This window comes from Phascolarctos cinereus, unplaced genomic scaffold (genome assembly GCF_003287225.1).
Source record: "Phascolarctos cinereus isolate Bilbo 61053 unplaced genomic scaffold, phaCin_HiC Scaffold_9;HRSCAF=440, whole genome shotgun sequence".
NCBI classification, from domain to species: domain Eukaryota; kingdom Metazoa; phylum Chordata; class Mammalia; order Diprotodontia; family Phascolarctidae; genus Phascolarctos; species Phascolarctos cinereus.
Window position 1 is genome coordinate 103,809,328 of NW_027556402.1, and position 17,574 is coordinate 103,826,901.

At 38.8% G+C, this 17,574-nt stretch overlaps 1 protein-coding gene across 7 annotated transcripts in view; it reads right to left on the bottom strand.

Annotated features, from left to right (window-relative positions):
• ARFIP1 (ARF interacting protein 1) overlaps positions 1–17,574 on the bottom strand; it is a 151,277-nt gene that overhangs the window by 25,392 nt on the left and 108,311 nt on the right. For all 7 annotated transcript variants that reach the window (XM_020994046.2, XM_020994044.2, XM_078148782.1 and 4 more), the window contains one exon: positions 12,555–12,729. In XM_020994046.2, the coding sequence (XP_020849705.1) occupies positions 12,555–12,729 (175 nt within the window). The remainder of the gene's footprint in view (positions 1–12,554; positions 12,730–17,574) is intronic.

Here is a 17,574-nt window from a genome sequence, read left to right on the forward strand (position 1 = left end):
CACTGCTTTAAATTTATTATAATGTACTTCCCCATACAGTATATCACTTGATTCTCCCAGTAATTATCTTGTGAGGTAGGGCAGGTTAAGAGATCCTTCTAGTCTTATGGTTGAGGAAACTAGTATCACAAAAGTTCAATGATCTGGCCAATGTAACAGGTAATAAGCGACCAATCTTGGACTTAAATCCAGTCTCTTGAGTTCTAGCTCAGGGCTTAAGACTACAAATTCTAATTGGGCATATTAAGGTTCATTTGACACTAATGTAAGGACAATAAGGAAACTCCTTAGAATAGAAATGCCAAGGCTGTGGGTTATTAGTTATAGAAGAATGTGTACTGATAAAAAGCAGTTGTAAAATACAATTACATTAACTGATTACCACCTGGCCCTGACAAATGATAAATCCAAGTGATAACCAATGAAAAACTGAGGCTTCCTGCAAAGGTTTAACCATCTAGTTAAAAAAGTTTAAATTAAAAAAAAGGGTTTAGTGAAAAAAACTGCTATGAAGCGCAGGAACACACAAGAGTTAGTGTCTAGTAAGGCAAAACAAAGTGAGGGAAGGAAATACTTCCTTCAACAAGGAAAATGATACAAGTTCTAACATGATGCACTCTCCCAATTTAGAAAGCACAATTCAAAATAAACACAAAAGAGAGGTGACCAGGATGGGGAAGGGTCTGGAGTTCAGGCAACATGATGATCAGCTGAAAGAAACAGGAGAGTTCAGACTAGGGAACAGAAGATTTAGAAGACACATGAGACTTATCTTCAAGGACCTGAAATATCATCACCTATAATCTCAAGAGACTGGACCTGTTCTGTTTGGCCCAAGAAGGCAGAACCTGGAACAATGGAGAGGAGTTCCAAAATGGCAAATTTTCTGTCTGATAAAGTAAAGACTTTCTAACAATAACAAGGGTTCAAAAGGAGAATATACTGCTTTTGGAGGTAGTGGGTTCTCCCTCACTGAAGGTTTTCAAACAAAGAGGGGAAGAACTGGTTGGGTAAGGGTTCAGATATGGGTTGGATAATTCAGAGGTTCCCAAATTTATTTGGCTTACCACCCCTTAAAAAAAATTACTCAGTGCCTCCCTTGGAAATCTTGCAAACTAGGAAAGAAGTTTCAGATTAAGTGTACAACTGCATCGGAGGCTACTGTGCTCCTCCCCTCCATCATTCCAGTGCCCCCAGGGGGCGGTATTCACACTTCGGGAACCACTGGATTAGATGGACAATGATGTGCTTTCCAATTCTGAAATTCTATAATATCAAAAACAAATCAAAGTAAGCAGAGGTTAACTCAAGCCTAAAGAGAACATGGTATAAAATGGAGATTATTTTCAAGATAAGCCAAATTCTTTTGAATGAAGATGGTTCTTTTAGGAGATTCTGCAAAGTTCTGGAGCTTAATGCAACCACCACATCATTGCAAACAGGACCTCACAATATATTCTGTCCTCAATCTTCTTCAGCATTTGTGGCAAACACCTTAGGTGAGCACATATCCCTGTTTTCTCTCTTTTCTGATACTGATGGTCAGTGACCCTGTGCATTTGCTTGGCCATCCTATGCCTGGAATGTACTCCCTCCACATCTTTCCCTTTCAGAAACGTTTGCTGAAGGAGCAGTGCACCCTGAAGGAAACACAGAAGGGTGCACATGCCAGGCAGATTAAACCACTGACACTACTTCCCCTCAGACCCACAACCTATCATTCAATCAAGCATGCATTAAGCAACCAGTACGTTCTAGGCACTGTCCTGCGCACTGGACATACAAGTACAAAGAATGAAACAATCTTTTATTCAGGAAGCTTATATTTTGTTTTTGTTTTTCTTAAGGTTTTTTTTTTCCAGGCAACTGGGGGTTAAGTGACTTGCCCAGGGTCACACAACTAGTAAGTGTCAAATGTCTGAGGCCAGACTTGAACTGAGGTCCTCCTGACTCCAGGGCTGGTGCTCTATCCACTGTGCCACCTAGTTGCCCTCAGGGAAGCTTATATTTCTATGGGGAGATTATAGCTACATCTATGTGTTAAGGCACTTGGGGGATCAGGAAAAGCTATATTCAGATGCCAGTGTGATTGACCTACATCTTAAAGGAAGTGAGGTGGAGGTAAGGAGAAAGTGCATTCCAGGCACAGGAGATGGCCAATGCAATGGCACCAAGACGAGATGGCGTTTTGTGAAGAACAAAGAAAAGGCAATTTGGCTGGATCACAGAGTGTGTGTGTGGGAATAATGTCAACGAGGATGGAAAGACAGGAGGCCTAGAAGAGAAAGGGGGTCACTGGAGTTGGCTGAGTATGGGAAATCAGACTGTCATATATGTGCTTAGATGGTAAGCTCCTTGAGGGCAGGGACTTTTTTTTGGTCTCCTTCTGTATTCTCAGTGCTTGGCACAGTGCCTGGCACACAGTAGGGCATTTAATAAATGTTTACTGATTGATTGCTGAAGGGAAATCACTTTAGTAGCAATGTGCAGGATGGACTGGAGTGGTGAGAGCCTTGAGGCAGAAAGTCCAATTAGGAAGTTATTGTAATAATCTAGGAAAAAGGTGATGAGGGCCTAACTTAAGGTGCTAGCTGCGTGAGTAGAGAGAACAAATAAGATGTGATAGACGTTGTGGAGATAGAGGCAAGACTGAGCAAATGGCAATGTGTGAGTGAGGGAAAGGGAGTTCAGGATGCTGATACTACAAACCTGAGACACTAGAAGGAAATGGGGAAAAAAAGAGGAGAGGGTAAGGGAAAGGATCCTGAGTTCAGTTTCAGACATGTCTTTGGAACATCTTTGGTAAATGTCCAATAATTGGCAATCTGTAACTAAAGCTTGGGGAGACAGTGGGCTGGATATATACAGATCCGGGATCATCTGCAGAGAGAGGACTGTGAACCCACGGGAGCTGATGAGGTTACCAAGACAGAATATTAAAGGAAAAGAGAACCATGGTTAGTGGGTGTGGCCTGGATGAAAATCCAGCCAGAACACTGAGAAGGAACAGTCAGAAAGACAGGAGGCAAACCAGGAGAGAGTAGTGTTAGGAGAGGGTGGTCAATGATGCAGCAAGGTCAAGAAGGATCAGGACTGAGAAATAATCATCAGATTGAGTCATTAAGAGATCAATGATGACTTTGGAAAGAAGAGTTTCAGTCAAGTGATGGAATCAAAAGCTAGACTGAGGGGCAGCTAGGTGGTGCAGTGGATAGAGCACCGGCTCTGGAGTCAGGAGGACCTGAGTTCAAAATTTGACCTCAGACACTTACTAGCTAGCTGTGTGACTCTGGGCAAGATACTTAACCCTCACTGCCTCCAAAAAAAAAAGAAAGCTAGACTGAAAATCATTAAAAACTAAGTGACAGGATAAGTGGAGACATCGAGCATAGACGTTTTCAAGGAGTTTGGCTGAGAAAGGAAGGAGATATACAGGATGATAGTTTCTGGTGAAGGTTTCTTAGGATGGGGAGTCTTGGGTATGTCTGAGGGCAATACGGAAGTTACCAGTAAGCAGGGCAAGTGCTTCCAGCCTGGCCTCCACAGCCATATATAAAGGTGGACAGCCTTTAGACAAGGGGCCTGTCAGCTTCAGTGGCCCCTCTCAGACCATCTAGCACCCTGCCTTTCATCCAGGCTCTTGCATCCACGTTCCAAGGAAGCAACACAAGTGAAGACAGAGTCTCGCAATTTTCTCTTCAGGTGCTGTAGCCACAGCTTCATCAGCTACCAATGACCCAAGAAAGAAATTCCTTACCACTAAAATCCTTGGCGCTGTCAGATGGTTTAACATCACAAACCAATATGGTTTTAGTAATGAAAATAACATTACCATCTGCTTGTTGCTGAACTCTAAGGAGCCCTGGGACTTTCCATTTGACTTACAGCTAAACGCTCTTTTACACAAGTTGTCTCCCTCTATGAGAATATGAACTCCTCTGCACCTTGAACACAATAAATGCTTAATCAATGCTTTTTTCATTCATTTATTCCTCCAGAACTTTGCTGCATAAAGTTATCACTTAATCTTTCAAGGAATTTTCAATATGTTCAGATGATTTTTATCTACAAATGACAAATTTTGTGGAAGAAAGCCTTTACAACAGCATTTTGTTCTACTGAATCAAATGCTTTAAACAAATCAATAAATAAGACTTCTGCCCAAAACAGCTGCCTGAGTGGGAGGCACACTTCCTAGATCTCACAAAAGTACTCTGGTAAAACCCTATTTGTACTAGACTGAATAATGATCAAGAAATCCAATAAAAATTACAGTAAGTGATTTCTGCCACCCCAGAACAACGTAAGAGGTCAGTTGAAGGTTGAGGGCAACAGAAAAGTGGACCAGACTATTAAATAGAGAAATGCAAATTAAAACAACTCTGTGGTCTATCTGATTGGCTAATATGACAGAAAAGGAAAATGACAAATGTTGGAAGGGATGTGGGAAAATTGGGACACCAATGCACTGTTGGTGGAGTTGTGAATTGATCCAACCATTCTGGAGAGCAATTTGGAACTATACCTAAAGTGCTACAAAACTGTACACACCCTTTGATTCAGTAATACCACTACTAGGTCTGTACCCCAAAATAAATCAAAGGAAAAGGAAAAGGATGTATATGTACAAGAATATTTAAAGCAGCTCTTTTAGTGATCGCAAAGAATTAGAAATTGAGGGGATGTTCATCAATTGGGGGATGGCTGAACAAGTTGCAGTATATGATTGTGATGGAGTAACTACTGTGCTATAAGAAATGATGAGCAGGACATTTTCAGAAAAACCTGGAAAGTTTTACATGAACTGATATAAAATGAAGTGAGCAGAACCAGGAGAACACTATACATGGTTACAGTAATACTGTATAATGATCAACTGTGAATGACTTAGCTATTCTCAGCAATACAATGATCAAAGATAATTCCAAAAGACTTAATGATGAAAAATGTTATCCACGTACAGAGGAAGAACTGATAGAATCTGAATGTAGATTGAAGTATACTTTAAAAAAAAAACGACTTTATTTTTCTTATTGTTGGTTTTTTTGGTCTATGTTTTCTTTAACAACATAACTAACATGGAAATACGTTTTGCATAACTGCACATGTATAACCTATATCAAATTGCTTGCCTTCTCAATGAAGGGGAGAAGAGGGAATAAAGGAGAGAATTTAGAACTCAAAATTTTAAAAAATGTTAAAAATTGTTTTTACGTATAATTGGAAAAAATAGAATATTTTTTTCAAAAAGAAAGAAAAGTGGAAAGTGGACCAGCATAAGTTTTCCAGAATGACCAGAGACTGGCTCTATTTCTGGAGGAAGCTAGCAGAAAGCACCCCTGGGAAAGCTCCACAGTGGTTAGTTATAACATTAATCGGTGCTCAGAACACTCAAAGAGCCTAAGCCTAGTGGGTGTCTCTGAGGTACCTAGCACTGTGTTCTGAGGTGCCAAGCACTGTGTTCTGAGGTGCCAGAGAGGGTCCTGAAATCCAGCACTCTGAACTTCAAAAAATGAAGGAGGCCTAACCCCAGAAGGTGGAAGTCAGAGGTGAAAGGTTAGGTGTCCAAGCAGGGACCAGGAAGGACCACCACACCCAAAAATGCAGCAAGGAGGGAAGTCTGGCCCTGGCACAAAGCCTTAATTAAGAAACTAAAGCTGGAGAGATGAACAAAAAGCTTTCAAACATTTCTGATGGAAAAAAAAAGATAGCCCACAACAGAGCTGAGTAGAAACTCTGCAATGCAAACACAAGAATCCATTTATTTTAGCAATCAGAAAGAGCAGCAGAATAATGTAATACTAAGTGTCTTTTCAAAAGTTAAATGTCTTCAGTGGTATTAAGGGAGTTAAGTAAGAAAACACAGAGGTCCTGCAGGTGGTTTAGGTTTGAAGTAGGTTTGAAGAGGGGAAAGAAAAGGAAGGGCAGAAATCCCATACAAGTATAGCAAGGAGGAAGCAGAAGGTGGAACTTGTAATTTCTCATAAGTGGTGAGTGTGATAAAAAGAGTATTTAAACATGGAGGAGGGAGTGGGGAGACTGGTCATCACTCTTATCTGAAACAGACAAAAGAGTTCAAACATACATACAAAGAGTTTGGTGTAGAAATATATCAGACTCAACTGGGAAAACAAGCAGGGATAGGAGCAGAAAGGGGTTGAGTGGGAAGGGAAGAGCTGTAAGCGAAACAAATTCCCTGATTCTGGAAAGAGTAAAAGGGAAAAACAAAACAAAAAGAAACAGAATCTATCATGGTACTTTAGACTGCCTCTAAGACAACTAGGGAATTGATGAACAAACTGTGGTACAGGAATGTAATGGAATGTTATTGTGTTGTAAGTAATGACAAAGGAGGCAATTTCAGAGAAACCTGGGTAACATGAACTGACAGAGTGAAATGAGAAGAACCTGGAGAGCAATTTATCCAAAGGTGACCATATTATAAAGAAAAACAACACTAAAAGACTTAACGTCAGTCAATACCATGACCAACCATATCTTTTGAGGATATATGATGAAGTATGTTTATCTATCTCCCGGCAGAAAGGTGATGGATTCAAGGTATAGAAAGAGTCATACATCACTCAATATGACCAATGTATACATTTATTTTGCTTGACAATGCTTATTTGTTACAAGGGTTCCCCCCCCTCTTTCTCTTGGTTAATTGGGGACAATGAGTTGAAGGGAATTAAGAAGACTGAAAAAAAGGAGAGCCATTGAAACATTCTGAAAATGCGTAAAAGCAAACAGAAGGAAAAACAGAAGACAGTTTTGAAAGTAATATGTGCAATTTAATATACACTTTAAAATGGCAAACAACTTGAAATTGAGAGTCACAGTTTCACAGAGAATCTGCTTTTTTGTGTTTGCTATGTGTATAAGGATATTCTTTTTTGGTGTTTATATTTCTAAATGAATCAGAAAAATTGACCTATGCCCATCCAATGTTTGATACTGTGACACAGACCAGTCCTGAAACTTGGAAAAACATACACTCTCACTTGGAAAAGATAATCCCATACAAATAATAAAAATGCAAAAGAAAGGAGGCAGAAGAGTGGAATGGAAGAACACTAAGAGACTAGTGACAGCATGGGTTTTGCTACTAGTTAGTTGTCTAAGCTGGGACAAGTCACATCTTGTCTGGTCTCAATTTCCACATTTCTAAAACGAGGAGAAGGTTAAATCAGACAATCTCTAAGGTCTATTCTAGTTCTAAAATTCTTTTTTGTTTTGTTTTTGTTTATTTTTTTTTAGGCAACTGGGATTAAGTGACTTGCCCAGGGTCACACAGCTAGTAAGTCTCAAATGTTTGGTCTGAGGCCGAATTTGAACTCAGATCCTCCTGACTTCAGGGCCGGTGCTCTATCCACTGCGCCACCTAGCTGCCCCTGTAGTTCTAAAATTCTCTGATAAACTTAGAAAGCCAACAAGGCAAAAGAGAAAACTGGGAGTGAAAACAGGAAGAAAACCAGACATGAGTTTGCAATACCAAACAACAAGAGGAAGCCAGTGCTATTCTAGGCAGAATAAGGAGAGCATGGAAACATATGTTACTCCTCCTTTATAGTGAGCTTACACAACCACTCCTGGAATATGGTATCTTTTCTTGGGCAGTTAAGACCTGGAAAGATCGTTGAAAACTGTAGGGGAAAAATTTTCTCATGAGAAAGATGGTACAGCAAGGAGTGCACTGGGGCCAGAATGTATTGGCCACTGACTGTTAAATTCTCAGTGTAAATCAACCAATGCTACAAACCAAGCCTCGATTTCTTGTTTTGTGGACTGTGTAGACTCAAGAGAATGATGGAGAAAATGTTAAAAATGCAGATTGAACTTAAAAGTGTGTTGTGCATTCCAGGATTTTCCCCCCTCTGAGAGATGGTTGTTAAATATTTGCTTGCTATGTCAATGCAGAATATTAAGAATGGAAAAATATTTTTTCCTGTCACAGTGAAAATAAGATGGGATTAAAGAATGGAAAGAGGAGCCACAATCAGATTGTTAAACTGCAGAGTTTCCTCAAAGCCATGGGAACAGAAACCAGCTCTGGAGTGTGGAGGCGGCACTGATTGAATAGGCATCATAATTAATCTTAAAGCTAGCTGAAAGCTAGCCCTGTAGTTTGAAACTATCGAGACTGTGCGTTGTATCCCTTTAAGAAGTCACATATAGTTTTGTTATGTCGCTACAGCTGGAACAAATGCCAACTGTATTTCTGGGAAGGATCTGCTACTACACATTTCGTTTCCAAGGGAGATTCAGAAAACAATTCCTTCCATAGTCATTATTTGTGTGCATTTTCAGTGATTCCTCTTCTTTCATTATGCTGTGACCTTTTAAAGCAGCTGGCCAAAGGAGAGCCCACGAATCTTACTCTGGAGCTCAAAGAAGCCATTTTAAAATAGAGAAATTTCTGAATTATCTTAAAATGTGCAGTGTCTCTGTTTTTAGGAAAAAGATTAATGACAAGAAATAAGATATTAAGTTATACACCGAAATATATTCAATTATTTTTTCAAGAGACAGATTTGGGCAGATAAAAGTTAATGTTTTATATCCCAGATCCAGTTACTCTACTGATGAAATGTGACATGGTCTAGCTAAAAAATTCTCAGAGAAACCCAGAAAGCCAACGAGGCTAAAGAGAAAACTGGGAGTGAGAAAAGACTGAAAACACAAAACAGCAAAAGACAGCCAACACTAATCTAGGTGAACAGGGAAAGCACAGGAACACATACGAGGGCAATGAGAATGTTCCCACATTTAGCTCAGGGAACACAGGGTTCAAGGGCCATTTCTTCCTCTAAGCATAAAGAATACCTTTTGATTGTTGGCAAGTCACAATATATGCAAACTATTTTACAAAGCTCTAAACATTTTATGAAATGAGGAATTTTAAAGCAGCTTTGAATTAATAAGAAAAGGTTAAATTATGCTTGATATTTTCTGTTAAAATCCTCCTCTGATGCCTCATCATGGTATAATGGTGACCTTGGGTTCTCAAAGGCCCTAGTAGCAGAACACAAGCTCTGGCAGGTCCTGGCAAGCTGGAAAGGTACAGACTGGCATGCGGACTGGAGAAACAGATCGTGTCTACTGTCCAACAAACCACCTAAGTGTGGCCAGGCAGGAGGTCAGAGAGAGCAGAAGGTTGGTGACAGCTGCTGAACTTTCTGGTGGAGATAATACCCAAATCTATGACATGATAGGTCTTTTTAAGTCTCTATGTTCAATAAATCTGGTTTAGGAAGACAGATATGGATAATACAATTCAGAAAAACCCACCAAGATGGTTAAAACAGCTTTGGTGCATAAGATTTAATTATCTTGAAAAGCTCTAGATCAAGAATTCTTAACATTCTGTGACACAAACCCCTTTGGTAGTCCGGTTATCCCTTTTCCAAATAATGTTTTTAAACAGACAAAATAAAACTTGTAGGATTTCAAAGGATAACTGTATTGAGAGTTATCAAATATGTGGACCCCAAATTAAGAGTTCCTGTTCTAGATAAGTGGAGGATTGTCATCCCTGTTTTGTACTGGAGCTTGCTCCTTTTTTTGACCTCTTTATTGCTAACTACAGCTATAATTTGAAGAAACAACAAAAAAACCTCACAGTTGATACAGTTTAAATTGCCAAGAGACAAAATAGGGATTAGAGTCAATTCTTACTTCAGCAAAAGGTTCCATATTTGCCAAAAGCTATGGAAGATAAAAAGAGTAAAAGTTGCTCAATCTGACTACAAAAAAACAAAAAAACTAAACAATGACTCCAAGTCTTCATTCTAATTACAGTTTTTGCTTAAAACAACACTGAATAACTATCCCTCCTTATAATTTTAAACAGTATTCTTTGAAAAAAAAACCAACTCAACATTTCTTTATAATTTTTCTTGAACAAACAACTAATTACTGTAACAGAGTCTGTCATGATGGAAGGTTTGTAAAGGGTTTCCCTCATAACAGCCATGCCCAGTGGGAAGCTTAAGTGCCATTACCTCTCTTTTGCAGATGAGGCAACCGAAGCTCTCAGAACTTGAACTCAGCTTTTGGGAATACAAGCTGGGCAGGCTATGCACTCGCCAATGCTTACCTGGGCACCCTCATTCTCTGTCCTCACGCTCGTTCTTTTGATTGCTTTCTCTGCATTGCCTGCTAGCCACTTCTCAAACCAGTCAGTCACCAAATCCTATTAATTTTCTTCTTTTCAGCCTCTCAAGTCTTTCCTACTGTTACTTACAGTTCAAACCTTTACCATTTCACACTTAGTTTACTGCAACAGTCTCCTGGGCTCAGCCTCTCCTCCTCTCTGTATACTACCACTACAGAAATCTTCCAAAAACACCACTCTTTTCACATCTCCCCAACCCAAAAACCGCCAAAGGCTCCTCACTCTTTAGGCTGGATTTGTTTCTCTCCTTAATTTGGCCTCCTTTTCTACTATCCCATAACGTAAGTCCGTTATTCTTATTCTAGACAGGCTGGTTTGCTCACCACTCCTTGGGAAGGCTTGGCTACTCCTGTCAGACACTGGCTGTGCTATTCGTCTTGTGTTGAATGCTGTCACACCTCACAGTTCACATTCTACCCATCCTGTAAGGTTCCCTTCAAATTCTAAGTGCTCTAGGAATCCTTTAATCGGCTTAGTTCATAGCAACATCCCTTTCCTTTGCTCCTGTCAGCTCTACTATTTATTCACTAACACATTGCTCATTAGCATTTCTTAGTATAAAACTAGCCTGTAAACTTGAGAGGAGAGTCTACATCTCCTACTTCTTTGGATCCTCACAGTACATACAAAAGAGCTTTGCAGATAGGAGATGCTAAACATGCATAAATAAATGTTAGCTGACTAAAAGGTACACGCTATAACTAACACACTATAAGGACACTGAAATGAAGAGAATTGCAGCTCTTTACAATTTGACATAACACTAAAGGGTTAATGAAATAGTCATAGATCACATCCCACTCGCTTCACTTTTAAAATGGTCAGTGCAGTTGTTCTGCAGACAGGGCAATGCCATTCAGTTCACAAGGCTTGGGTGAACAGAGGTCATGTTCTCAGTCCCTTCCAAGCCACAAATGTTAGTTTTTATGCTATTTGGGCAGAAGAGTCTCTTTACCTTGGCATTCATACGGTAGGAGCCCAAAGTAGGAATCATGTGAGTAATGTGGCCAGAAACAGGAAGTTATGCTGTGTGCCCATTTCTGAGGGGGCTGGGGCATGGTTTTATATTGTCCCAACCAAGGCTCCTGCAGGCTATACGGAAAGCTCACCTAGCTATGGATGTCATTATGGAGGGCCATTTATTTCTACAAGTCTGAAGATTTCTTATGAAGAAATTTGACTACCTTACAAAATTTGAGCAACAAAACAACAAACTTTTGAAAGTTGGTCAAGTGGTAAAAGTAGCAGTTAGGTAGACCCAACCTGCCTAACTTTTGTACTCATTCTATTAAGTGACGTAGGACTAGAAAAGCAGAGATGGTTCAGAGGGATAGTTTTTATCTACCAAATTAGATTAATTTCTACCTTTTCAAATTCTTTATAGAGACAAGTCCACATGCCCACGAAATGTACCATGTTAAATATTACTACATGTCCTCTAACTGAATTAATATCCCACATTCAATTAAATGTAAATTTATACCAACCAAATCAAATTACAGAATGAGAACCCCAAGTGTTTCAGGCTATGATTTAGCCAACTGGCCTTTCTAATCTTTCTCACATAACAATATTCCAGCTTCTGTTTCCCTCCTCATCTCCACCTTTGAGAATCCCTCATTTTCTTAAAAGCTCAGCTCAGATTCCACCTGTCCCAACAGATCTCTCATGAACACTATAGCTGGTAATGCCATCCTGCCCCCTCCAAATTGTCTTGTACCTACTTTGTACCCATGTATACAGCTGTTTCCCTTGTTACACTGTTATCTCCATGAGGGCAAGGATTGTTTTATTTTTTAATTGCTTACACAGGGTCTGGGCACACAGATGGTGTTTAGTAAATACTTTTTGATTAAATGATTCAAAGGGTATTCTCCTGTGAGAATAGCACTGTAAAACCAAGAGTAGTCATATCATGGCTTCCTTACTATCCTCAACCTTTTTCTTTGACCTGTCCTCCCTTACAGCTTCTTAGTACAATTTATTTTTAGGACTTAAATATTCTATGTGCTTTTTCTTACTTTAAAATTTTGAAGCAGCTTACTGCTGTATTCGAATACTGGGGACTACAAATAGAACATTATATTCTTCATCTGCTAACTGTTAAATGTGAGAAGTGTGGTGGGGCAGGGTAGGTGGCAAATGTTATAATGTGTGTCTGCTTTGTTAATTTTTATCATCAGTGGCTTAGGAACAGAACTCTTTATTGTGACTGTCATGAGGGAAGGCAGATAACAATTCTTCTACTTTGCCTTTTTAAGTTTCTTTTTTCTATTGCCTCATTTAAAAAAATCTCTCACACATGTATCAACTACATTCAATGCAAGGTTCATAGAAAATATCTACAATGTACCTTAGAAAGAAAAGTCTAATTTACCTTATTTTCTTCTAGAAATTTCAATTTGATAGATACATCATTGCGTATTTTATCATATTTTTCCTTATGTGCTTGGAACAGATGCTGTGACTGCTCAATCTTTGGCAGAGTGTTTGCATCACGTGGTCCAAGATTCAATTCTTCTAAATCGGTCCGGTATGCATCATATTCAATCCTGGCAGGAAACAGAATTAAGAAATAAGAATCAGACTATAACACATGAATAAAACAAGTTTGTCAGACAGGTTATAAATATTGACATATTTACACATAAGGTTTAATTTTATAAGTGGCTGTTTCTAGAAATTTGCAGGGGTTAGGGGCGTAGGACCCCTGAGAATGTGAAAAACCATGAATAACTCCAGGCTCTCCCCCAACCTTTATATTTAATAATTCTGACCATATTTATTTAACACAACAAATCAAACAACATAATGCACTCATAAAGAAGTTGTAGTTTCTACACGAGAGAGATTAGTATTTTTCATACTACACAGAGTCTTCACAGAAACTAGTGTAGCTGTAGCAACTGCTTCATGGATTCCCTTTTACAAAAAGTGCAAGATAGAAGGATTACCGTGGGAGAAAATTGCGTGACTGAGTCTCTATGGTAAAGAGACAAAGAGTAGGTGATCTTAAGAGTGCATATGTAGCCTGTAGTTCTCTAGCACAGTGAAACTTTTAACAAAATTTAACTGTTTGTAATAAATTCATATATGTATACTTATGGTAGTAAGTAATAAAATGGACGAATATTATACAGTGTTATTGACATTAATTTTTAACAGTATTCTTTACATACACACATCATCTATGATTTTCTGGAGCGTGCCACAAATCTCCAAAAATTCCTGTTTAATTACTGATGGTCATCCCACGAATAAGAAAAACTGTAGATGTGAAAACCAGAAATGTCAAGGGATGATTGTAATTATTTATTTAAATATAAGTTAATACTATATTGAAAGGGTTCAGAAAAACATAGCTTCTTCCTAATGTTATCCCTTCTGTCCAGACTGTGGATCATTCAAAATTTCCAAATTTCATTTGAAAACTAGTCCTCACAACATAATGACAATGTCAAAGTCATAAGACTGATCCCCATATGGGTTAACCGATCCCTATTTGCCTTTGTTCTGTTCCACAACCACAGGCTTTACTCCTATCAGCTTTTCATAACACATATCAGTGGTGAAAGATTGCTTAAAAAAATCATCTGCACTTCTGGAAAAACAATTCAAACTCCACTTGTGACAAACAACATTGAAAATGTATTCTATCCCAAAATAAATGACTGCCATTCTAGATTTTCTAATAAAAAATAACTGACATTAGAAGTGCTAAACAGAAAAATGTGGATGATAAAATTGTATCTACTCTTTATGTATGTACCACCACAAACCTGTCTATACTAATCATTTATCATATTTCAATATTTCAATTCTGTTATGGAGAGACATCATCTGCTGCTTTACAATGCTAATGAAACTCCAAAACATTAATTTTATTGGTGGTAAATAGGTCACAAAGCAAAAAGATGACAACTGTGATGTAGGTGAATATATAGGATATACTGAAAATTGATTGAACAAATACAACTGAAGAATATCTAAACCTATAAGAATGATCCGGTATCTCACGGGTTCTTATATGTACTCATGTCCATGGGTGAATACTGTTCAGGCAACAAGTTAGGCTGTTAAAACAATAAGAAGCTATGAATGTGCCATTCAGTTATGGAATACTAGTTGATTGCTGGAGTTCAGGACAAGGGTTCCCTTGAATACAATACACAGCTAAGTGCCTCTGTGATGCATTAAGGGAAGAAGTTGAGATTTAAGCTATAAGATGAACAGATGAGAATGGACATCTCTTCTGTGGAATGGTTCCACATTTGGGAATTTCAGGCTTTCCTCCATTCTGGATGCATTTTGTTCTCGACTCATTTCTGAAAACCTAATTTCTCATCTAAGAGATTCAATTTACACTGCTGGATTATAGCAGTGCACAGTCAGTGATTACAGTGGGCACAACTAAACAGTTGAGCCACATAAAAATGATCATTCATGGAAGAGACTGGTGGAAGTTAGGGATTCCGATGAAGAGCTTTTCAACGGAAGAGAACAATGTTCTTGACAACATCACAGTCAACATAATTTGCAAAAAAATCGCAGTAATTTTGGCAATGATATCTGCCAGAGGATGCAGGTTCAGAAGACAGCATCTGATGCTGAGTCTGCCAATAGTTTAGGTCAAAAGTTGTCAAAAGGAGGACTATGAACTGACTTCTCCTGAACTATTCATATTTTGAATAACAATGTCTATAATTATTTTCTGATATAGATGAATGATTTGGTTATCAATTAAACAAGACATTTCTACCTAGTTATCTCATCAAAAATAACTCTAATCTGCTTATTATGTTAATCCTTTTCTGCGGGGACAAGACAGCATTTTTTTTACATGATTCAACTGTTTAGTAGACTAAGTTTGAGAACCCCTTATCTAAAGAAGAAATGGCCAGGGTATAAACTAAGGCTATGGAGTCATGAAGGTACTACTGGAGGAATCCTGACGTTACAAAGGCTTCTGTTTTAGGGAAGAACCTGAGATCATTTGCCAAATTTAATCCAGTTTTTTCTCCTCTTATTCAGTTACGGGCCTACTTCACTGTCCGACACAGTGTCTGCTCAAGAGTCATAAAATAATATGATCTCTGAAGAATTAAAACTTCCTATCACCCAATGGGAAATGGAGAGGCACAAGGCAAGTGAGAATATACTACCCTGCTATTTATTAGCAATTAAGAACTGAGAAGAAGGAGCGGTCTAAAGGATATTATCAGGGCAACATACAATTGGAAAAGGAAATGGGCTGGTCACGCAGCAAAAACAAAAGATGGACAATGCATGTGTTCCACTGGTATTCTCACAAGGCTTACAAATGTAGAGGAATGCCTGCAGGTAACCCTCTCCTTGGAAAACTTACAGAACACAGACAAGTGTTTCACAGGACAAGGTATGAATGGGTTGCAATAAGCATTACCAGAGGGAATACCAACACCAACAATAACAGAGCAATTGAAGTAGGGACAGGATTGGTTTTGTTGAGGTTTTTGCGTCTTTATAAATATTCATGGGAAAATACTCCTTCCAATCCATCTATACATGCTACCCTTCAGAGGATTGAGGAATCCCTGTAAATTATGACTTTCTGTAGACCTTTCACAGGCCCCTTACCAGCTAGACATCATCAGTGACTAAGATAATATTTAGCCCTAGGAGAGAGTATACCTGCATGTGTCAGAGTCTCAGACCATGATTATTTGTACTTCTCATGAAAAGATGCTCAAATTACAGCTAGGTTCTGGTTAGTGAAAATAATGAATCCTGGTAAGTGGTCCCATTTATATGAATTTATTCTATTAGAAGTTATAATTATGCAAAATATGATAATGGATTCTAGCCCAATGGAAACATGCAGTACGAATTAGAATTCAAATAATGGAGCACTTTACCAGATTCATCACGGATGGGATTATTTACATTAATCATCTGCACCAAACATTATCCAGACTGGGAAGTAAGGGGAAGATGACATTAAGGTAATGCAAAACATAACTATAATCTTTGTGTAACTCTTCCCTACAAGAGACATCTTTCATTTAAGGCCTAACCACGTTACTCTCCTGCTCAGGAACCTCAGTGTCTTCCACGCTGAAATCCTTGATAAACTGGGCCCAGCCTTTCTTTCAGTCTCCTTCATGCAGTCTATGCTCCAGCCAAACCGGCTTCCTTGCTATTTCCCATACAGTTATTTCCCCTATCCTTGCTTCTTCATATGCACTTCCTCAGGCCTAGAAGGCTCTCTAACTTTCTTCTCTTAGAATTCTGAACTGCCTTCAAGACTGAGCTCCAGGCCACCTCTTACACAAGGCTCTTATTCAGGCCCTTTGATGTTAGTGCTACTCCCTACCCTGAAATGACTCTCTATTTGCTATTTACTTAGGCGTGTATGCTATTTTGCTTCAGTTACACTCCAATGGAAGGGACTGTGTCGCTCTAGTCTGTTTATTCCCAACAATTAGCATAGTTCCTAGCATATAGTAGGAATTTAATGAATGCTTGCTGAATTCATCCGAATTAAAACAGTGAATTTAGATAAAAAGGGAATGGAAAAGATGTGCAGAGGAGGATGCTTCGCTTTCATCTGTGGAGTGATCTATACCCCACCAGAGCTTCTGATTCCATTGGAATGTCAAATAACAGGCCTGGGACTTCCCAGAGCAAGGGTAGCAATAACAATAGGGGTTATCATCACCACTCTCCTACCTAGCTGTGTGGGAAAACCTAGCAATACAGTAACAATTATATTCCCCAACATGACAGATATCTTTGCATAGAAAAGTCAGGAGAATTATAGCCTAACCAGGGCAAAAATGAGTGTATGACAATTTTAATCGATCAATGACAGAGACAAATTTTTATTTGAAATGGAATTATGCATAATCCAAAGGTTTATACTTTTCTCATGAATATAACAGTCTGGTAAGCAAAAAAGGATCATTATAACTGCTTTTACAAAAATCTTTCTAAAAGGTATTAAAAACTCCCCTGCTTTGCTAGATTACAGTGAATATAATTTAATATTATCTTCATGAATGCTGGACCTCATCAGGAGCACTTATTATTGTATTGTTTTGCAGTTATGGGTGAAGGTGGAAGCAGCTACAGAAATGAATGAGTACTGACCTCAGAAGATACCCTGGGAACTTGCTTTCTTAGAAAAAAACAATCCCTGGTGTCAGTTTGCATTTTGATTATCTGCCTCCTTCTCATGAAGGTAGGGCGAAGGACAGGATGTGCAGCTGCACGACCTTCAGGGCAGTGAAACATAGCTACATTTCTGCACAATTAATTACTGAATCAAAGATCAAAGCAGCCTTCTCCCGAGAGGTTTTCTTCATTTCCAGAAAATCGTGTCCTTCATGGTTTTAAGTGCCCTTTGGCTGGTCTGCCGC